The sequence below is a fragment of the Penicillium griseofulvum genome (genome assembly GCF_001561935.1).
Source record: "Penicillium griseofulvum strain PG3 chromosome Unknown contig_80, whole genome shotgun sequence".
Lineage (NCBI taxonomy): Eukaryota > Fungi > Ascomycota > Eurotiomycetes > Eurotiales > Aspergillaceae > Penicillium > Penicillium griseofulvum.
The window spans coordinates 3,803,562-3,825,527 of record NW_024467471.1 but is presented as its reverse complement, the minus strand read 5'-3'; the positions used below and the strand labels follow the sequence as shown (position 1 = coordinate 3,825,527).

The 21,966-nt window shown below is 47.7% G+C and overlaps 7 protein-coding genes across 7 annotated transcripts; 2 read left to right on the top strand and 5 right to left on the bottom strand.

The window, feature by feature from the left end:
* Positions 1 to 438: 438 nt before the first annotated feature.
* On the top strand, positions 439 to 2,002 carry isn1 (IMP 5'-nucleotidase ISN1; the record flags this gene model as incomplete). The annotated part of the gene is made up of 7 exons (XM_040790088.1): positions 439 to 463; positions 514 to 524; positions 578 to 598; positions 645 to 659; positions 713 to 860; positions 916 to 1,850; positions 1,913 to 2,002. The coding sequence occupies 7 exons, from the start codon at positions 439 to 441 to the stop codon at positions 2,000 to 2,002; spliced, it is 1,245 nt and encodes a 414-aa protein (XP_040647041.1).
* Positions 2,003 to 2,725: 723 nt separating this feature from the next.
* PGRI_023740 (ATP-dependent 6-phosphofructokinase) lies at positions 2,726 to 5,216 on the bottom strand (the record flags this gene model as incomplete). The annotated part of the gene is made up of 3 exons (XM_040790087.1): positions 2,726 to 3,877; positions 3,952 to 4,413; positions 4,476 to 5,216. 3 exons carry the CDS (start codon positions 5,214 to 5,216, stop codon positions 2,726 to 2,728), a joined length of 2,355 nt encoding a protein of 784 aa, XP_040647040.1.
* Positions 5,217 to 7,856: 2,640 nt separating this feature from the next.
* Positions 7,857 to 9,141, bottom strand: PGRI_023730 (D-alanine--D-alanine ligase family protein; the record flags this gene model as incomplete). Its single annotated transcript, XM_040790086.1, has 3 exons — positions 7,857 to 8,018; positions 8,076 to 8,642; positions 8,710 to 9,141. 3 exons carry the CDS (start codon positions 9,139 to 9,141, stop codon positions 7,857 to 7,859), a joined length of 1,161 nt encoding a protein of 386 aa, XP_040647039.1.
* A 207-nt stretch (positions 9,142 to 9,348) lies between these two features.
* Positions 9,349 to 13,479, top strand: PGRI_023720 (Monooxygenase, FAD-binding; the record flags this gene model as incomplete). The annotated part of the gene is made up of 8 exons (XM_040790085.1): positions 9,349 to 9,591; positions 9,646 to 9,898; positions 9,955 to 10,125; positions 10,187 to 10,416; positions 10,479 to 10,519; positions 10,568 to 11,310; positions 11,989 to 12,533; positions 12,589 to 13,479. 8 exons carry the CDS (start codon positions 9,349 to 9,351, stop codon positions 13,477 to 13,479), a joined length of 3,117 nt encoding a protein of 1,038 aa, XP_040647038.1.
* Positions 13,480 to 13,877: 398 nt separating this feature from the next.
* On the bottom strand, positions 13,878 to 15,927 carry PGRI_023710 (mediator of RNA polymerase II transcription subunit 17; the record flags this gene model as incomplete). The annotated part of the gene is made up of 3 exons (XM_040790084.1): positions 13,878 to 15,148; positions 15,208 to 15,593; positions 15,656 to 15,927. 3 exons carry the CDS (start codon positions 15,925 to 15,927, stop codon positions 13,878 to 13,880), a joined length of 1,929 nt encoding a protein of 642 aa, XP_040647037.1.
* A 1,356-nt stretch (positions 15,928 to 17,283) lies between these two features.
* Positions 17,284 to 19,162, bottom strand: PGRI_023700 (glycoside hydrolase family 1 protein; the record flags this gene model as incomplete). Its single annotated transcript, XM_040790083.1, has 4 exons — positions 17,284 to 18,201; positions 18,260 to 18,400; positions 18,465 to 18,887; positions 18,947 to 19,162. The coding sequence occupies 4 exons, from the start codon at positions 19,160 to 19,162 to the stop codon at positions 17,284 to 17,286; spliced, it is 1,698 nt and encodes a 565-aa protein (XP_040647036.1).
* A 1,300-nt stretch (positions 19,163 to 20,462) lies between these two features.
* Positions 20,463 to 21,689, bottom strand: PGRI_023690 (zinc-dependent alcohol dehydrogenase; the record flags this gene model as incomplete). The annotated part of the gene is made up of 3 exons (XM_040790082.1): positions 20,463 to 21,154; positions 21,208 to 21,498; positions 21,569 to 21,689. The coding sequence occupies 3 exons, from the start codon at positions 21,687 to 21,689 to the stop codon at positions 20,463 to 20,465; spliced, it is 1,104 nt and encodes a 367-aa protein (XP_040647035.1).
* Between the last annotated feature and the right edge of the window lie 277 nt (positions 21,690 to 21,966).

The window sequence follows — 21,966 nt, the reverse complement described above, 5'->3', positions numbered from 1 at the left end:
GATACGAGGTGGCCCGTCATTGTGACAACGTTGAGGGGGTTTTTCGGGCCTCGGAATCATCTCAAGGGCCTTCAAATTAGTGATGCCTTGTATAAGCCGCAAAATTTTGCAACTTAGTATTCGAGGCACTTTCGAGAGACCAATAGTAATTGCAGGCGTTACGAGCAGGGGTCCAGGCCCAGCCAATTTAGTACGAGAATATTAAGCTTGATTTAGGAAGAAGAATTGATTAGATGCATTGTCATCAATAATAAAAGACACATTGACCAATGAAATAACTAGTTCAACTCCGATATTGTTACTCCGTGATGTTGTATACTCCGAGCTCCGTTTGAGTCCGAGTGAGTCTCCGTGAGTCACCAAACCTTGGAAGGGACGTGCACTTGCTAAGCTCCCCTCATCTCCAGGCATCATCTTTCCCCCAAATCAATAATAATCATGACAACTCGTTACAGAGTAGAATGTACGTCATATCTGTCTTTATTGCATGATCTTCTAACTAATATCTCTTAGACGCCCTCAAGGTACGAATATCCCAAGCAAAGCAATATACCCCTCACTAACCCCTCAGCCGTAGACCCATCGCCGGGATCAACTGGTAAGTCATCACTACATCCCTCAAGAATCTGACTAACAGTATATAGATCGAATGGATCAAAGTAAGTCGCTCAGTCATATCATATTGGCCGACTCTAATCCCTCGACTTTGTAGGGTCTACTGGCCGTCCCGTTTGTCCTGCATTCCCAACCCACCGCCATCTACAAGGAGAATGGGGAGGTGCTGAAGACAGTCGCGGCCGACACCCACCATCGCTATGCAGAAATTATGCGTGATGTAGAGAATTTGATGCACGATCACAGTAAGTGGAATTAGTAAAAATCAAAAAAATAGGGGTCCCTAATCCCTCTTGAAAGTCCAACACTACGAACGCAATGCCCCCGGCAAATCCAAATTGAATCTCCTCGTACCGACCATCGGTACCTTTTTCACGAAGCTATATCTGGAAGATGCATTCAAATATCAAGATCAACAGCGATTCATCAGCCGACGCCGCTTCGTGGCCCCTTCATTCAACGATATCCGCCTTATCTTGAACTCCGCCCAGGTATTGGGTCTTGTTCGATCCAGCGATGTGAAACTAGTCACCTTCGATGGAGATGTAACACTCTACGACGACGGCGCCTGTCTCACATCCGACAACCCCGTCATTCCCCGGATTCTGCGCCTCCTCGAACAAGACCGAAAGGTCGGCATTGTGACAGCGGCCGGATACACCGACGCGCCGAAGTATTACGAACGACTCCACGGTCTGCTCGATGCAATTAACGACTCAACTACTCTCACCGACGACCAGAAACAAGGATTAATCGTCATGGGCGGCGAGAGCAATTACTTGTTCCGGTTCGACCCAACCTCGGACGCCCGACTCGTCTATGTGCGGCGGAGCCAATGGTTGCTGGATGAGATGCAAGTCTGGAGTGATGATGATATTACCGAGCTTCTTGATATTGCCGAGTCTGCCCTGCGTGCTTGTGTTGAAAATTTGAGTCTGCCTGCTGCTATTCTGCGCAAGGATCGTGCGGTTGGTGTCTACCCGGTGAACGGAGTTCGGATCAGCCGTGAGCAGTTGGAAGAAACTGTTCTGGTGGTGCACCACACGGTCCAACATTCGGCTGTTGGCGGACGGTTACCCTTCTGTGCTTTTAACGGTGGAAATGATGTCTTTGTTGATATTGGCGACAAGTCATGGGGTGTGCGCGCATGTCAGCGCTACTTTGGTGGAATCGATCCAGCCAAAACATTGCATGTTGGTGACCAGTTCTTGTCGGCTGGAGCCAATGACTTTAAGGTAAGGGAACTATTGAACTCCCCTGTGTTACTGATCAGACTGACTTACTTTCTTCTGATTAGGCCCGTCTTGCATCCACAACTGCCTGGATTGCAAGCCCCGCTGAGACTGTGGAGCTACTTGATGAGTTGGAGAAGGTGGTGCACCCGTAGTCCTTTGAAACCCAAACTGGAATAATGCATCTGTCTGGGTTACTTTTGTGTGGTTTCGGGGTCAGCGCTACGCCTAATACACCCTCCGCGATTTCATGGTTCTGTCTTTTAACTACTTCTTTGATCCTCACCATAGCACTTGTCAGTAGCGTTCTTGATTCATTTGAAATAATTGCGTGATTGAAATTGATGGGTCTATCTACAACGCACTTTATGTTGTAGACCAAGAGTGTTCAAGAAGGGTAAAAAAGTCATCAAAACACAAATACCCAAACTCCCAGGCATAAATGTCACATAGACCATCCTTGGTTCTGGAGGACTTGTTGCATAGCATCGTACAAAGCGTAACGGACGTCTCGTACGATCGTCCTCAACATCACAAGTTAGCGGATGGCTCGCCGGCCAGTATTTGGAAGAAACATTCGAGGATATCCCGGGTAAGTCATTGGGGTAAATTCAATTGTTGGTTGGAAAGAAGTTGAAGTCCTGTGGGTGGGAAATCCTTTCAGGGGGAAGGCGATCCGGGAACCGAGGGAGTTGGTTGAGCTGCCGAGCGATCTGCAAAGTAGGAAACGGGGTAAATGTTAACATCCGTCTTGGAGGGGAGCCAGAAGTAGTCACTGTACGGGGAAGTCGATCCTTAAAGGCCAAACGAGCAAGACCAGCAGAGCAAAAATAAATCGCAGAGGGGTGAACAAGCATAGAATCAGTGTCGCATCCAGGTTACGTACTTTCATAGCAGGACCAGGTTTCGTTCTTGGTAGCGTTCACACGTCCAGACAGAACATTGACAACATCCTGTAGTTCAAGCCAGAACTCGGACTTGGGGCGACGGCGCACCCAATCGGTTTCGGTAGCTTCCAGTCCATTTTCGCCACCCATGGGGGAGAATAGCACTTGCGATCCTTTGACACCGATCACAGCAGTAGACAGAGGATCCGCGGCAATTTCATCACGGCTCTTGTTGGCATATGATTCGATGTGCTGCATGCACCTGATGGACATACGCATAGCACGAACACGATCCATTGGCGAAGGCTTTCCGCCTTGTTGGAAGTGACCGGGAACAGCGGAACGAGACTCGAAGCGACCCTTGGCCTCTTCCTTGATCATATCGGCGATCACCTGGGTAGTGTATGTGCCGGACGCACATTCATTGCGCAGGATGATCTTACCCGCACGGTTAGCTCCTTTGTCACGGATGAAGTTTTCGCGAAGGAAGTCGATGTCGCGCGAAAGCATCTTGATATCAATACCCTCCTCGGGAATGTAAACTGCCACGGCACCCACAGCGAGGCCAGCTGTGGTCGCAATATATCCAGATTTTCCACCTTGGGTCTCAATCACGAACACTCGGCGGCGAGAAGAGGAGGCGGACTGACGAATGGCGTCACAGAAGTCGATCAAGGTGTTCAGGCAGGTGTCACTACCCAAGGAGTATTCGGTACCAGGGACGTTGTTAGAAATGGTAGCTGGGAGCACGATGAGCGGAATCTTGAACGCATCATACTTCTCACGAGCCTGGCGCAGCTCGCTGACGGCTGTGAAAGCCTCGAAACCACCAACAACAAACAAGGCGTCAAACTTGTACATCTCAAAGCACTTTGCAGTGGTCTCCATGTCAGCAGATGGCAAGCTACGGTTCGTTCCAATGTCTGAGCCACCCTCGTTGACCCAGTTATCAGCTTCCAGCCAAGTAACTTCGCGGACTGAGCTGACTGGCTGATCGTCGTGATGACGGCACAATCCGGGAAAACCGTTATGAATGGCCAGCGGGGTGTGACCACGGGTCAGGCAGTATGCAACGGCGCCACGGGTTGCTTGGTTCATACCACCGGCCGGCGCACCGACGTGAATAATGGCGATCCGCATTCTCTGCGAAGGAATAAGTATCTGGGGGGACTGGAAAGTCTACGAAGCCCGCATGAGCTGGGGAATTGAGTGCATACCTTGCCCTCTGGAAGCATTGTCCTCGGGTCGTTTTGCTTCGCGGTGGTCATATATGCGCTGTAGTACTCCTTGAATTCAGGATCACGGAGCTCCATGGCCCCATCGAAGTCCCTTTCTTCAATCTTCGCCGTGACATCTTTGGTCATTTGAACTGCTTCCATCAAAGGAGTGCGCATGATCTTGTTCTCGCGGATCGTGATCACTGGTGAGGGTGAATCGGGTGACATCTCTAGCACGGCACGAACGGCCTCCACACCCTGCAGAGTTGACAGCCAGCGGTCATAAGAGCATGCCGCGCCACCTCGCTGGGTGTGGCCTAGAATGGTGACTCGAGTGTCCAAGCCCAACCTATCTGTGAGAATATCCTTGATTTTCGTGCTTGAGACTTTGTTCAAATCGCGATCATGGGCTCCCTCGGCGACAATGACGATCGTACGACGCTTGCCGCGTTCGGTTCGGTTCTGTCAAACCATATCAGTCAGCCAAAAAAGAACATGAGGAGGAATATGGAATTCATCCCCACCTTGGTGATTACGGAGCACATGTCATCCTCCCAACCTTCCTTCGGGGGCATCTCAGGGAGGAACATCCAGTCTGCGCCGGTACTGATGGCAGACATCAATGCGAGCCATCCACAGTGTCGGCCCATAACCTCAATGACGAAGCCACGCTGGTGGGAAAATGCAGTATCGAAAACATCGTCGACTGCATCACAAATACGGGTCAAGGATGAGTAGCAACCGATAGTGGCATCTGTTCCAGACATGTCATTGTCAATTGAACCTACCAGGCCCACAATATTCAACACGGTGTAGGGTGCCACCTGCTCAGTGGTCAAATCCCCTGCGGCAACGAGATCTGCCAGTAAGCCGGGCCATTCGGCACGGAAGACATCGGCACCAGTCAAACTGCCGTCACCACCGCAGATGACCAGCGCATCGATACCTCTCAGGACCATGTTCTTCGCTGCCTGCATACGGCCAGCACGCTCACGGAATGCCTTACTGCGGGCAGATCCGATCAGGGTACCACCGCGGGACAACCAGCCGCGGACGTCCTCCCAGTGGAGCTGGCGGATCATGTTGCCGCCATTGACCAGTCCTTCGTATCCTTCGAAAATGGCGTACGCTTCGCAGTCGCAGTGAATTGCCATACGGACAACGGCCCGTACAGCACCGTTCATACCGGGAGCATCTCCACCAGAGGTTAGAACACCGATACGGCGTCTCTTGGCCGGTTGAGTGGCAATCTTGATAGGCTCCATATTGAATCAATTGAAGGCGACCTGGGATACAGGTCGGTCAAAAGAATTAAATGAGAGGTGAGGGAGTGAAAACAAGATGAAAAGAAGCTCAAGAGTTGTAAAGCTCCAATCGTGGATGGGTGGGATGTGGAGGGGTCGAACCCAATCCGGTGAGAGAAATCGGGCAGAAGTGGGTGCTTTGCGTCACAGACAAAACAACTTGAAGCTCAAGTACTATAGATTGTATTTTGAGAAACATAAGAAATTGTTGAGAAAGGAGTTACAATTTATTATTTAACTAGCTGTATATAATCATCTCCTAAAATTAAAAGTGGTGTGACCTTTTTATTGAGCTAATATCATTCTTAGTACCTGCTTTCCCTTACAATATGCCTGCAAGACACAATGTCACCGCTTGATCCATTTGGGTTTAGTGTGGGCGGTGAGTGATTTTGCTTGACGTCACTTGATCCTGTTTGTTTTGTTTGTTTAATTCTCCCCCGGATGTCTGGCTCCAAATGACATCTTCTCTCGTTTCTTTAATTCTTGTTATTTCCTGGTCATCGACCTCATCATATTCAATCATCTTCAATGTTGTTTTACTATGGCTTATTCCTTGTTATTATACAACTAACCAATCTTGGCAAAATATGGTCTGACTTTTAACACGAACTCGGTGCACAATAATTGTAGTTATTATCAATCAGTTGCCCATAGGTAATACTTGTGGAACTTGATCATCCTCCACTGGGTGGCCAAATGCTACACTAACCTCAGGACTTTTGCTCGTTGCCACCTGCATATGGTCCGTACAACATGGGGCCTCGGGCCACGTTTTCGCGCTGACACGTTGTCCCTGCAGCCCTTTGCTGGATCCTTGTGCGAAGTGCTTCACATACCTCATTCTATCCCGCATAGAAAATATATAAACTCCAGTGGAGTTATAGCGAATACCATAAGCATCACAATCACACCCGTTATACTAATCCACTTGCTAGCGTCGGAGACATGGGCAACAGCAGAACTGAGGCCTAAAAGAGCATCCTTGCATTCAATTTGACATGATTAAAAACATAGGGGTGACCTCGTGACGCCCGTGCGGATTAATGGGCTGATGTCTACACGAATATTGTGTCTTATTGCTCGTCCGAGACCCCGGTAATGGGTTTCCTCGGCGCTCGCCGGTATTGTCCACTTCCCCACGATAGGGATCCCACTTAATTCCTTCAGTATGTATCCGGAGTCAAATGACCATGGTACAGGGCCTCGGCCGAAATGGCCCAATGTTTACCTTCATTTGCCAAGATAAACCGGCATTTGCGTACTATATCTCTAATTTAGTTAAATAAAATACGATTGATGTTGCCTAGTATCCGCTGGCACCTATTCAACCCCCATCTGACAACTCGACAACATGACTTGCCTTAATGTCAGCCTGTTATCTAGAACATCTCTCCGCTGTTGAGTTTGCCCTTTCTGAAAACGGTCTTTACGACCTGGTGATTGCTATGAGGGAATACATCTAGTCTTCTACATTGAATCATTTTCGAATTTTAACTGACTCAGGGTTCATTTATATCCTATCTTTTGCTAATCGTGCAGCTAGTGTTTTCTTACGACCAGCATAACTTAGCTGTTACGTTGTCAGCTGCAGCTTTGAGGTTGATAGCAAATCTATGGCTTACCCTGAGCACGAGTGGCTTCCCTCTGTCGCTGGGTTTTTGCATCCACTTGTGCAAAGCTTGGGGTGACCAACATCGCCGGGGTTCTTGCAATGGAATAGAACATTCTTAACATCCTCCTTCTCTAGATCTGACCCCTTCAAAGAATCCTTCAGATCGGCCTCCGTGAACCCTATCATTTCTTCAATCAGTCTGGGCAGCGATGCTTGGCGGGGAAATAAGTTACCCTTGTCTTTAATCAGGACATCAGAGCAATAATCAAAGCTAGGCGTACACGTCTTCGTTGCTGCGAGACTAGTTGTGGCCAGTGCGGAAACTGTAAGTATGATTGAAGAGAACTTCATTGTAAGGCAATTTAAGATGTCACACAATGATAAAGCAAAATAATGTGGAAATTATTGAACTATTATAGCGAGCTCACCCCTCGAAATTGAAGATATGCTCGTAGAAAATAAGACTGAAGTCATCCACATTTTTAGTTCGACGGTCGTACTCGGTTGGTATGGAATGCCATCCATATGGAATGTAGTTACGCAATTTACATGCCTCAACCATGGAGACTCATATCCAGGATAGCCAAGATTCTTCAGTTTATCCTGTACAATGATCCTGATCTTTCATTTCAGCGTTAGGCTGTGTAGTATTGATATATTCGAAAGAATATTTCACATATCAATTATGTATAAATCTCAAAACCGTCTCCTTGCTGGTCATGCTTCTTCTCCGAACCATGTGGCGGCATGCAAAGAATGTGGAGCTTGCATGCTTAGCATTGCGTGTAGAGCTCCGGAAAATATTCAACCAGTTGGGCCCAAGTAATCCCTTGTAGTGCAAAGAAAAAAAAACCCCTCTATACGGTGTACTGTTTGAAATATTTCTCTCTCCCCGGGATCATAAAGCACTGAGGAACATGAATTAACGCCGACCATATAAACAAATATTGAACAAGGTACGTTTTCGAGAATCGTATTTGGAGTCTTCAATATGAGCTGACGCCGCCCCCACCACTATCCTCTACATTCCGCCTTTGAAGGGCGCTAGCAATGATTCCAGCGATAATGTCATGGTACTCCAAACCGTTATTGCGAGCGATGCAAGTGAACAGTGAATAGTCATCTCGTAGTCCAAACAATGGGTTGACCTGATTTGAGTCAAACCTGACCAAATTATACCGTCGAGTGGCGCATTTTAAACATACCTCTATAACATATGGAACAGAATTGTCCTTTTGAGAGCTTAAGCGTATATCAACACGCGCTGCATCTCGACATCTTAATACTTTATATGCCGATAAAGCAACATCGGCGACCGTTTTCACCAGAGGGTCCGCCATGTCCGCATGGACATGACCCATATCTTGGCCTGGTCCACGGCCAGCTTTAGAAAAGCTTGTAGCAAAGTCGATCGAGGTGTCATTTTCATGTCCCTCTGGGTTGTACCATGTCATTTCCAGGGCACCTAGCACTGTGGCTGAGCTGCTGTTTCCGAAGATAGCAACAGTAAATTCCCTTCCGCTAAGGAACTCTTCTAATATTATGTCCTGGCTTGTAAATTGACACCGGAGACTTTCAATGGTTTTCTCGAGGTCTTCGTGTCGGATGATCTTGTTCGAGGGTAGAATTCCATTTGAGGTAGAGGCCGCAGTTGGTTTTGCGAAGAGTGGATATGATAATTCCTTTGCCAATGAGCTATAATCGACCTTGTTGCCATATTTCGGGACCAATTCGAACGGGCTCGTTGGTATCCGATAATGCTGCAAGAGCATCTGTAGATCATAATCAGTGTGGGATGATGAGATGGGTGGGGTCTTGACCCATAATTGTCCCACTTACCTTGGTCTTCGCCTTGTCAATACACATCGTGAGCGTGGCTGCGTCAGAAAAAGTATATAGAACCCCATAAGCTTCGAGCAGTGCCGGCACTTGCGATTCGCGTGCGGAGCCACGGACACCCTCGCTGAAGTTGAACACCAAGTCCCAATTCTTTTCTTCACCTGCTTCTAGATGAGCAACGAGGTGTTTGATGCCGGGTACTGAGATTACAGAGTGACCGAGCTTGCAAAGGGCATTGGTCACAGCTTTGACTGTCACTTCATCGGCCAAATCAGCACAGTCTGTCTCCGAGTATCCCCTTTCAAGATAATAGGCCTTAGGGTCATAAATGAAGGCGATGTTCAGTCCAGTGTCTCTTGTGTTTCTCATGTCTCTCATGTTATCCTTTAGTGCTCGCGCGCATTGACTGGTAAAAGATGCATGACGCAGCATCGAACGAGAGGATAATTTTCTCTGATTAAAGACATCAAGCCTGTTTTTAGTTGTTTTCAACCAGCTTCAAGCATCAACCATGACGTCGCGGTCACATCATCGCGAACACTCATTTACTGTACAAGATTGTTATGTTCCTAGACCTAATGCTCGTTTAGAGGATTTCACACATCTAAGCAAGAGTATTAGAAATACACCTTTTTTAAAATGCGGTGTGCAACTTCCAATGTCGACCTTTTGATCATTGGTGCTGGGCCAGCAGGACTCGCTGCAGCGTGCTGGGCAGCTCGGTACAACATTTCAACACAAATAATTGACCAGAAAAGCGGTCGGACAAAAACCGGTCATGCCGATGGCCTACAAAGCCGGACTTTAGAAATCCTAGATAGCTTTGGGATTGTCGACCCAATCTTGAAGCAAGGGACTCCAGAAGTCGACATGTGCTACTGGGTTCGTTCTACACAACTACGAAACCTATAGAATAACCTACTCATAGAAATACAGGAAATGGACTCTAAGACAGGGAGAGTTCAACGTGTTGGAAGAGACAAAGCAGAGATTGGACGCATGTCCAGATTTGGGCAAATATTGCTTAACCAGGGATCTATCGAACAGAATTTCATTGACCATTTATGCGAGAAAAGCAATATTCGAATTGAATGGAACAGAAGGGCCGAGTCCTTAAAATTCGTGGCATCTGACGAGGATGGGGAAACATTCCCAGTGACCGTGGGGGTGGCTTGTCTTGATGAGGACGGTATATCGAACCTTGAAACTGGCTCTCTACTATACAGAATATAACTGATTCGCTAGAAATAGGCGGCTCGCATTCATCCGGTGCTTTGCAAATGATACATGCACGTTATCTGATCGCATGTGACGGTGCTCACAGCTGGGTCAGACAAAAGCTAAACGTTTCGACTGATGGGAATAACAAGAGCACAGATTGGGGTGTCTTAGACATAACCCCTACCACCGACTTTCGTACACCTCTCATCCTGCCGCAATTACCCTTAATGTGGCCCTCGTCTAACAATTTTCATAGCCGATATCCACCAAGCCAGTTCAATTCAATCTGGGCCAAATGGAAGCATTATGACGGTACCACGAGAGAACAGCCTGGTGCGTTTCTATATTCGCCTCCAGGACGGGCTGAAGGAAGACGGCTCGCCCTATTCCAGTGACCCACCAAGAGCTTTGGTCGAAATGGCTGAGCGGACGATGAGGCCGTATAATTTGACTTACAAACATTGTGATTGGTGGTCATACTATTCGGTAAGTACAAATAATTATCTCCAAAGGCTCAAGTTTTGCTGATAGGGGTGATGTAAATCAAGACTGCGCGACGAGTTGCCCAGAACTTCAGACCGCACAAGCGGTAAATGGAACCTTTCGAGAGTAAAAGGTATTGGCTAACTTCTTCAAGGGTATTCCTTGCCGGCGATGCAGCGCATACCCACTCCCCAAAAGGGGGACAGGGCATGAATGTCTCGATTCAGGATACATACAACCTTGTCTGGAAACTTGGAGCTGTGCTCACCGAGGGTGCAGATCCTGTTATCTTAGAAACTTACGACACTGAACGCCGTTATGTTGCCAAGAAATTGATGGATTTAGATGCACATCTTGTGGATGCATATGAAAACCATCAAAATGGAGAAAGTAGCGGAGTGTACGAGGTCCGCGAAAAATATTCCGCCTTTATGTCAGGAGTGGGCGTAACTTATGGCCCGAGTGTCTTGATCGCTGATGGTGAGACGCATGGCAACCCGGCTTTGGCACGAAATATCAATCTGGGTATGCGTCTGCCTTCCAATACGGTCACTTACCAACGCGATGGCGCTTCCATTCATTTGGCGCAGAGGCTTACCAGCGATGGATCGTGGAAACTCTTGGTATTTGCGGCTGACCTAGGTCAGCCGAAAAAAATAGAGACTCTGGTAAAGCTGGCAGATTACTTTACCGACAGGTCGCTATTGCGTCTACCTCAGAAAAAGGATGTGAAGAGCCGCGGACCTATGATCGATTTACTTCTTATACATACAAGTTCGAAGAACACAGACATGTTATCGGACTTACCAGAGATTTTCCATCAATTCGATGAGGTGCTAGGTTGGGATGACTGGAAAGTCTTCGCAGATGATAATGGACAGGCCTACGATGGCTACGGTATTGAAGCAAACGGTGATGGCAGTCTTGTTCTATGTCGTCCAGATCAACATGTTGCTTGGATTGGCGGATTGGAAGACATGTCCGGCGTAAATAATTTCTTTTCTTTTTTCTCCTAACCCGAAAGCTTTAATCATAGCTAAAGATAAAGGATTCAACCATCATTATCAGAAACAAGCATAGATCATCCCTCCAAGGTAGAACATCCTACTAAAGCCTAGCAACGTCATTGGGTTAGCTTAGAGTAGGAGGGAGTCAGGAGGCGTTAAGAGAAAGCTATGGCCGAGGCTCTCCCAAGCCATTATGATATAAATAGGCTGGTCCTTATGCGTACAGAAGTTCTCATTCCGCTCTACTCCATGTTATTTTCCCATTTAGGCAGTTCGACCCTTGGATAAGATCAACCCCGCACGATGTCTTCAGGGCAAGATCCATACGTCTATAAGTACCGGCTCCTATTCTCGCAAAATAGGTCTGTTGTTTCTGATTGAAAAATATCAATTGCAATTTCTTAATTCGTTAGTAGCCCGAAGTATCGAATCCTGGGCCTTTTTACATCCTTTTCCATGGCGCCGAATGATTCAGGTAACCCCAACTCCCCCATTCCTGGAGTTAACTGTTGTTATATATCATACTTGACGCTATCGTAGTATAGATGGAAAGGCTAACGCAGTCCAGTTCTCAACCTCGTTACAGCTGACCCAGGCCTGCCGCGACCTAATCCGACACAGTCCTACTGGCAGCACGTTCCACATGCTCTCGCCGATGTTCAATCCTCAAAATTGCCAACTGACCGAGATTTTGCGATCATTGGGTCTGGTATCACAGGTCTATCAGTGGCTAGATCCCTCTTAGAACGCCATCCTACTGCCACAGTAACCGTTTTAGAAGCCCGTGCACTCTGTTCAGGTGCGACTGGACGCAATGGTGGACAGATGGCTGCGAATGCCGGAGAGGAGTATTTGCATCTTGCAGAGACTCATGGAGTCGAAACGGCGGGCAAGATTGTCGATTTCACATTCCGCAATTTGGAGCAGATGCAGGAATTGATTAAAGAGTATGATGCCGTGGAGTTGAGTGAGATGCAACGACTGCAGAAGCTGCGAGTCTTCTTGACCCAAGGGAAGTTTGATGACTTTAAGAAAAGTATCGCGCGCCTGGAAATGGATCATCCTTCTAAGAAAGGGCTATATACAATTCTGGATGCGGATGCTGTGCTCAAGGTGAGTCTCATCGTACATGTGAACATAGACCTCACTCTGATATTCCTCTTGTTAGGAGTACGGAATTCATGGCGCATCTGGTGGAGCACTGCTTCCAGCTAGAACAGTTTGGCCATATCGTCTTGTCACCAAAGTATTCGCAGCACTCTTGGAAAGATATCCAGGCCGCTTGACAATTGAGACAAATACACCTGTTGAGTCTGTTGAGCACATGTCAACCCTTACATCGCTCACCTCGAGACTTTATCCGTATACACTACACACTCCTCGTGGTTCACTACGAGCACGGAATGTAGCTCATTGCACAAATGGGTACAGCGGACATCTTCTTCCTCGCCTAAGAGGGCTTGTCCATCCTTTCAAGGGCACAATGACAGTTCAAGATCCGCACAATGCAGTGTCAAATCAAGGCACAGCTGTATCATGGGGCTTCCACTACCCTCCATCCTATGATCCTGGAACCAAACGTCTTGGGTATGGACTGTACTACCTAGGACAGAGTGCAAAAACCGGTTATTTCTACTTCGGCGGCGAGAATGCGCGTCTTGAGGAGTCAGTATCTGCAGATGACACCTTCGTGGCCGACCACTCCGTTGAACACTTGGAGGTCGTGCTGCCACGATTCTTTGGCAAAAAGGACAGGTCCGATTGGTGCCTAGTCAGTGCGTGGAGTGGAATTATGGGTTATTCCTCTGACGGTCTGCCGTTGGTCGGGCGGTTGTCGCCAGCGTTAACGGGTCGGAAAGGTGACGGCGAATGGATTGCTGCTGTATTCAATGGATATGGTATGGCGAACAGCCTGATGAGTGGCGAGGCGTTGGCTATGATGATGTTGGGTGAGGATGTTAGTGACTGGCTTCCAGTTGCATACGGAATGGGCGAAAAGAGACTGCAAGAGACGCTCACAGTCTCAGGGGCCGTGGATGCACTACGCTCGAAGCTATGAAGCTATGAGAGATTAACCATGCTAGTCCTCGGTATCCTCATGCTCAGACAGAAGTGCGTTTCAATTCATCTTGTAGTCATGATTTGTACAGGGTATTCAAGTCTCTGTTCATTATGTGTTGATTTTTGCGAAAGTAGATGGGGATGAAAAAGTTTTTGCATAGGCCCACTTCACTTCGCGAGCTGTCATGACTTTGTTTTGCTCCGGCGAGGAAAAATATTGAGAAACAAAAAAGACATGGACTTGCAGGGAATCGAACCCTGGACCACTCCCATGCTAAGGGAGTATTATACCACTAAACCACAAGCCCAGTTATTGAAGATCGGTGAAGAAATATCGGCTCAAGGCGGTCCAGGGTGGAGTGGTTCGGCCCGATACCAATCTGCGTTATTTGCGGGTCACGCATGTGACACCACGGTGGACACAAAGTCCATCAGAGAGGGCTGGTTGGGTAATCCGGCAATAGGGGACGATTTCCAAGTACGAGGCGCTGAATGGTAAGAAGGATGTTCACATTTTCCACGCCCAGTTCCGTCAATACAACGCACGGTGTAGATCTCGAGAGACAACACTTGGCGGGACAGATCAATCTTCATCTTTTTTCGCTTTTCTGACTTGGAAGGCGAGAGCAGAAGTTCGCCATGTTGAGGGTAAATCGCTTCCCAGGTGCATTTCGCTTGGTCCTTGTCACTCTCGGACTTTGGTGAACCGTTCTTGGATGAGATAGTGAAGACAACATCAAGCAACAAGAGATGGGTGATGGCGGCTTCCACTTCTTCCCTATGAGAAAGTTTTCCAGGAGACCCAAGGTCCGGGTACTTGGGCATGTTGAATGACACATCAAAGATGGTGCCGAAGGGTGGTGAGGACAGGTTGGTGTGGATCGAGATTGAGAACGAACCCCGAGGAGTCAAAATTTTCCCATTGAATGTAGACAGCAAGGGAGTAAGGAACTGTCCAACGATGGTCTCTACTGTTGGAGCGGGAGAGGTTAGTCTCCCTGTTGAAAATATTTTAGCGGTGTACGCTGGAGGATTCAAATTTGCCGATTGCAAAACACCAAAAAGGTCATTCAGTAATGACTGAAGCCAGCGTACATCGGACATGTGCTTAATGTAAGCTAGAGCTGGCCGAATAAGTTGATGCTCAGGAATAGATCGCGTTTTCGGGGTCAGGGGCAACGGAAGTAGAGTGCGACGCCGCAAGTTTTGACGGTGGGCATACGCCAATAATATCCGTATCGTATGTGCCAAGCCCTCTGCAAGACATGATCCTTGTTGTGAGATATCTTGTTGGGGCTGCAACGCATTTTCGTCGGTATCAACCAAGTCCAGTAAAATTTCGAGATTATCGGAAGCAGGAATTTGAATGAGATTCTGACGCGTCGTTACGCCAAAGCTCGCGATCGCCCGGGCTTCTCGGACGAGCTCGTGGAAGAGCTCGTCTTCATAAACAGTATCGCGCGCTTGTAGAATGCGATCCTCAATCGTTCCGTCTCCGTCGAAGGCGGAACGTGTTGGTTTAGAGCTTCCCGAAAGCCGACCATCCTGTATCACCCTTACTCGGACATAACGGGCTTTAGATGGGACCAATCCTTCGTCCAATAGCAAAGCCCCATCCTCAGCTCGGCGTAATGAAGCAAGGCCGCGGTCGCGGAAAACCGGCGTGGCTGTATTGTGGTCAGCAGATGCTTCTTGCAGTATCAATGTCCCGTTGGTATGCGCTCACCTTCAAGGAACCCATATTGCACGCCTAGCGCCTGCCTTTCGCGTGGGAGACGGGAAATTTTCCATCCTTTGTCCTTAACAGCCAGCACTTCATTCCAATATCGAGTCTCCGACGCGACTTCGGTTTCAAGTCGGGAAGCGGCCTGCAGAAGCTTGTTCGCCGCAGCGTTGAAATTTTGGATCCGCCATCCTCTTGATACTGTTGATATATCTTTGCTCGTAGATTCTGGCTTCGGAGGAGGGTTCACGACCTCGGCATTGAGCGAACCAAGGGGAGCGACCTGTTTGAGGAAGGCAGACATGGAGGTTTCGGCCTGGCGCGGGGCCTGTTTGGAGAGCAAAAGGGAAACGAAATCGAGGGCGAACATGGTCTCCATGTGGGCTTGCCTAAAATATTATCAGTTCTTTTGCGCTGAGGACATGACTTTCAAGGCCATCATCAAACTCACATGGCGAACTGGGTGATCTCGGCACGCCGCTTGTACAGTTGCTCCAATCGCTCCGTCGAGTCAAGATCAGTCGTATCTTGGTCACTCTCGTCTACCTCATCCAGGCCATCTTTATCTTGCTCCTCAGCAATCTTGTTTCGAAGAACATCTTCGTTCACCTCGCGGAAAGAACCCCACTGGTTGTTGATTTGCGCGATCTCCACAGGCAGGGTATCTGGACAATCACGCTGCTCAAGGATGGGGCGCAAAGGCAGAGTGAAAGAGTCTGTCATGGCGTCAATTCACCCAAAGATCCACCCCTCTGCGACCGTGAGCTTGGAACTTAGTAGAACCAATGGCTTGAGAGAGAAGAGAAAGAAGAACGAGTGGACGGCCTCTCCAGGGCTCCTCAATCCGGTGACGTAAGGCGCACGTGATCGTACTAGTTATGTAGAGCGCAGTTGACTTTGCTTTCCCCCAGTTGTTGACTTTTTCTTTTGCTTTCTAACCTGGAAGTACCTGTGGCTTTTAGCGCACTAAGCTCTAGATTGAACTACGAAGTAGCAATGTGAAAGATGTAAGCATCAAAATCTGCAAGATATATAGCCGTAACCGTCCATGATACTGGTCAGGATAATTCTGTTCAATTGAAGAGTATTGCGAGTACCTCATCAGGGCGAGTGCAGATTGTCTAGTTAGACATCACTGATGAGCCCAGCGTGTAAGTGAGTGTGGTGGCAGTAGAGCCCCAGCTGCAAGGGAAAGGGCTTGACTACTTGGTCAACAACGCGGGAGTGAGCGACTAGTCCTCAACAGGACTGGAGGGCATATGAGTTGGATACTCCGTCCGAAGACCTGCTATGATACTGATCTTATAGGAACAATCTAAACGAGATGTTCAATGTCAATGTCACTGCGACACATATTGTATCGCGATCTTTCCTCCCACTTCTGCGCAAAGGCGAAAAGAAAACAGTAGTAAACATTTGAGAACATCGGAAAGAAACTGCGTGAGCGTTTTTATGCTACCCTAGAAAGCTGACCCAGAACAAGATCTAGCACTGTAGGCTCCATAGCGATGGCCGCTACATTTCCTGACCTTACAACGCCGGCATATAAGATCTCCGAAGGCCGCATTGAACATGTTCACTGTGCAATATGCCCAGCAATATGTGGATGATGGCTTCACTTTTGTTGCGATCAGTCCTGGCATTAGTCAACCCTGTTCTCTGTTGATCGCAAATTTCTCAAACTTTACTAACATAGAAAGTGGCTTCGGACTGACCTTGGTAGCGATCTGGCAAATCTTCGGGTTAAAATGGGTGCCGATCCTGGATATCATACAAAAGGCAACGCCGGATCAGAATGGAAAATTCCTGGAAATACATGACCCTGAGTCGGAGACGCAAGGCGATGCATATTAGTATGATGGAAAAGAGATCCCTTGGTGATCAGCGTGATATGGGGAAATTGGACCGCTACAGAAAATTGGCTGCAAAGAATAGATCACTTCATCTATCATGGTACGTGCCAATTTCCTCTTGTACTACTATGTACGGCTGTTGTCAAGAACGCGATCCAATCTGCTAGTTCATCAAGTCCATTCTTGGTTTGTCAATTTAGCTACCCGGTATTCCCTGTAAGACATTTCAGTCTTTGTTTGGCTGTCGAGTTTTCACGAAATCCACCAGGTCAAAGAAGCTCTTCTTGTAGTGCCGCTGCTGGGTCGTGCGATTGACCGCTTGAATGCCAAATTGTTGCGCGTAGTCCCCGAATTCCCAATTGTCAACGAAGCTCCAAGCAAGGGCTCCCATAACATGCACACCGTCTTCATATATTGACTTGAGAATCTCAGACATGAAGGAAAGATAGTAGACGCTGCGTGGAGAGTCGAAGAGCTGATCAGAGAGCTCCCGCTCCGCTTCTGCGTGTACCGGAAACCCAAACTCCCCCACCAAAATTGGATGCCGGAAAGTGTTCCACAAGTAGAAAAGATACTCTCGGAAATGTGTCGGTGTGATATACACGTACGATTCGGAGCGATACCCAATGTTCCACCCGTAGATATTCTTTGTTTCTTGCTTAACGCAATACGGGAAAAGCTCATTCGAGCTTGCCTGGGTGGCAGCGCAAGCCTTGATACCTTCATTGGCTGGAGATACTACCGTAGCAGTATACGGATCAATCCCAAAAAAGTCCGATGTGTTGTGAATGTACTTCAATTCGGATTTGCTCAAGGGCTTGGCTCCGGGGAGTGTTTCTAACACGGACTTTGGGTATTGCTTACCCAAAAATATTGGATTTGCGAAGATACCCAGTTGCATTTCTTGGAAGCGATCAGCTGCCAGGACATGGCTAGGATTTTTCGGATCTTTAGGCACTCCGAAGTTATCGTTGAACTTGATACCTATTTTGCCTGTAGCCTTCAACGTATCATGATAGAAGTGATAGACTTCTGCATGTGCCTTAACAACATGGTCCACTCCTTTAAAATTGTATGCGTAGAGCAGCGGCTCATTGAAGGTCACCCATATTGGGACTCGGTCTGCATAATGAGAAAGCAAAACCTAGGAAGCCATGTTAGAACCGCGTGAGAATTGATGGATCGCGGATTAGAACTTATACCTTTGCATAGTTGACAAATGCGTCGGCAAATGTTTCATTTTGATATCCGGCATTGTTGTAGCCAATATCCGGGTGTTTCGTGATGTTGTCGCTGGCTACAAACATTAATGGGCTGTCGAAATGGAGCATTGTAACCACTGGCTGCAGTGATAGTTAGAAAACTATAATTTAAAAGCCATATATCGAGATATCTTGGATTCCTTACCGTCATTCCTGCATCGAGGACTGTGTCAATCAAGTCATTATAATGATCAATGCCTTGCTGATTGACGGGTGTCCCGGGCAGAGCGAAAGGCAAAATGCGCGTCCAGGGAATTGTAAAACTGTAATACTCCACACCCATTGCAGCTAGTCGCTGTATATCTTGCTTATACAAGAAATAGTTCTCGTTGGTGACATAGTCCTTCGGCTTGCTGTCAGGTACTAGTTTCTCCAACAATGAAGGGGATCGGCCATCCAACCCAATTGCACCTTCAATCTGGGCTGCGCTCCCTGCAACACCAAACACAAAGTCTTTAGGGAAGTTATAGCAGTCTGTGGGACCAAAATAGTCGCGCGGCGGCAAGACCAGTTCGCTGCTGGGCACAGGCGTTGGGCTGACAGTTGTCGAAAATAAGCCAGTGGTAGTCTAATAGAGTGAGCTTAAACTCCATTTTGAGAAGGTAAATCCCAGGGCACACGACATACATAGTTGTGAAGATCCGCCTGTAACCACATCGAGGACCACGCAGCTTGCCCATATGGGTCCTCCGTGTCAGTTGCACTGATACTGGTTTGCTCTGGAACCCAGCTGCCCCACGTTGAAGTCGACCAGGTAGTGGTCAGATGCTTGACCGCGTCGGTATAGGGCGGCGCATACTTCCGTGTTGTCGTCGGAGAAGGAACCGAGGTTGCATATCTCATGCTTTGATTAGCAAGCGACACTGTAAACTGAATGTATATGATTATTACCGAACAGTCTCATTCAAGGTATAAGAGAAGGGCTGAAAGTGGTAATTCGGGGCCACATTCGGTTGTGTACATTGTGGTCGAGTGGAGTAACCGGTGGTTGTCAAGTATACTTCCTGTGCCTGTATGGGTACAGTCAAGGCAAGAAGGGAGATAAGCGTCGCTCTCATTTTTGAGTTAAACACTGGGCAGTTTTTCCGTCTTACACGTAAGTAGGTGTCCCTTTAAGGATATTCATCTTCAGATGTCGGTAGGTGTGCCGGCTAATTGCCGGCCCATGGGAATAGCACTACATGAGTGGTGTCAAACTCAAATGGGTAATGCCATCAATTGAAATGCTTCCTGTGCCACCTCCTCACGTATTAAGTTTGCAGGTGTTGATCGGCAGTCGAAGAGACATCGCTGGTAAGGAGGAGTTGCAATGTCTTGTTGCATGTGCTCAGGAAAGTCCCCCAGGTTCTCCGCATCGTAAGCCACTGCAGATCACCTGGAAAATTTGGGGTAGGAATGTCCCGAAGTTGAGCCGAGGATTTGTTCAGGTGAGGTCTACATTTTGCTGTCACGTCATATCAACGCGTCTATATATATTTCTGCATACCACCCCGTACTTGTGTTACCTCTTGAAGATAACCAAAGTGGGTCGCCATCAGCCCATGTAGATAGATCAGGTAGGTGTGATTATAAAATTTGATGTAATGTATGAGATATTCCTTGGAAAGTTGCTGGAATGTCGAGTACAAATGTGGGGTATAGAGCTCTTGGAGGTTACACAATACTGTCCAGCCGTTTAGCTTCATAAAGCACAAAATGAAAGCTTATCCCATTCAATTGGGCTTGTGGTTTAGTGGTATAATACTCCCTTAGCATGGGAGTGGTCCAGGGTTCGATTCCCTGCAAGTCCATTTTTTTTTGGTTTTCATTTTTCTTCCATTGTCTATAAATTTCCCTTATGAATCACATTAGCTCAGCTGCTTCCACCAATCAGCTCGCATGGCTTAGTGGTAAAGCGCATCACTAGTAATGATGAGATCCTCGGTTCGACTCCGAGTGTGAGCATCTTCTTTTTGTGTATTCTTTTTATGTATTCTGTTTGTTGTTGTTTATGTATTTCTAGTGGTATTCTCAGATATCATTCCGTTTAGATAGGTCGACGGCAAAAAGAAAAAAAAAGGCCCTTTGAACTGAAGCATATAATTTTTTAGAGCAGTTCAATTGAAAATCCAGCAACCGAGATATACTATCTACTTCCACCCGTTTACTCCTCCCAGTTGAAATTGATCACAATCCGCCCGGCCACCTCCCCCTTCCGTAGTTTCTCCACAGCCTCAGGGAACCGATTCACCGGATACACTTCACTAATTTGCCGTAGCGCTCCTCGTCGTGCAAAATCCAGCGCCATGGCAGTATCACTCCGGCTACCTACGAGGGTGCCCTTGATAGTAAGATTCTTAAAGACATACTGGCAGGGATCGGCTCCTATCGTCATTGACCCTGCAACAGGAAGACCAATGCACATCACAATGCCTCCGATCCGGTCTCCAATAAATGAGACTGCATTTTTATAAGCAGCAGGGGCTGCCACAAACACCCCATGAGCCCCGACCCCATCAGAAATTTCGATCACAGCTTTGGTGGTATCGGCAACTTCTTTGAAATCGACAAATGCCTCTGCTCCCATTTCGAGCGACAGCTTCTGTTTGGATTCTCCCGTGTCCACCACGATCGGACGCATGCCCATCGCCTTGGCTAGCTGTACCCCTTGAATCCCCACACCACCACCTCCGCCAGGGAATACAACCCAAGCCCCGGATCGAAGGTTAGACTCAACCAGAGATCGATACATAGTGCTGGCACTGCACATAATTGGGCCGGCAATTTCGTCGGGGACACCGTCAGGAATTGGCGATGTATATCGTGCCGGTGATACCAAGTATTCCTGGTAAGTACCTACTATAATGAGCCACAATTCCGATCATTAGAATGATTCAAGTCGGCCTTACCTGCCGTCATCAGACCAGTAAGAGTTGCACCCTTGCAGTATGTCTCCTTGTCCTCCCAGCAAAGTGCGCACGACCCGCATGTGTCCATCATCGGTTTGATTCCGGCTCTATCGCCTAACTTGAAAGTCTTCACGTTGGCTCCAACTTTGACCACTACACCCGCACCTTCATGTCCCGTAGATCGCACACCGAACGTTGACATAGGCGGAAGACCCAAGTCTCCTTGCATCATATGGATGTCGGACAAGCATAGTCCAGTATAGTTCAGCTTGACCAAAACATCGTCGGGGCCTACACAAGAGCATCAATGACCACGATCTTATGCATAATGGGATATCTGATACTCCAATCGGGATCCTACCTGGTTGTGGCACAGGCACCATCTGTACCTCGACATGGAAATCGGGGCCTTCATTGACCACCACTCCTGCTTTACAGTGTGTGGGAATCTCAACTTGAGAATAATCGATGACTGAACCCATGCTTTGAGGATTTGTATTGCGAGACTAAAATGGATGATTTTGTCCAGATAGTCATTCGATGGACAACATATAAGGAGAAAGCCAAGAACCTTGGGAACACAGCATGATTGTACGCCCCCTCTCTTTTTGTTGGTACTATTGTCAATGACATGGTCGAGTAGTACATTTGCAGGGATGAACTCTCGGTATATCCGCATTACATTGTATGACCTGCAGGATGGACGGAAATCCGGGAATCCGGAGCGATATAGCGGGGTAATTCAGTGCGAGAATGGTA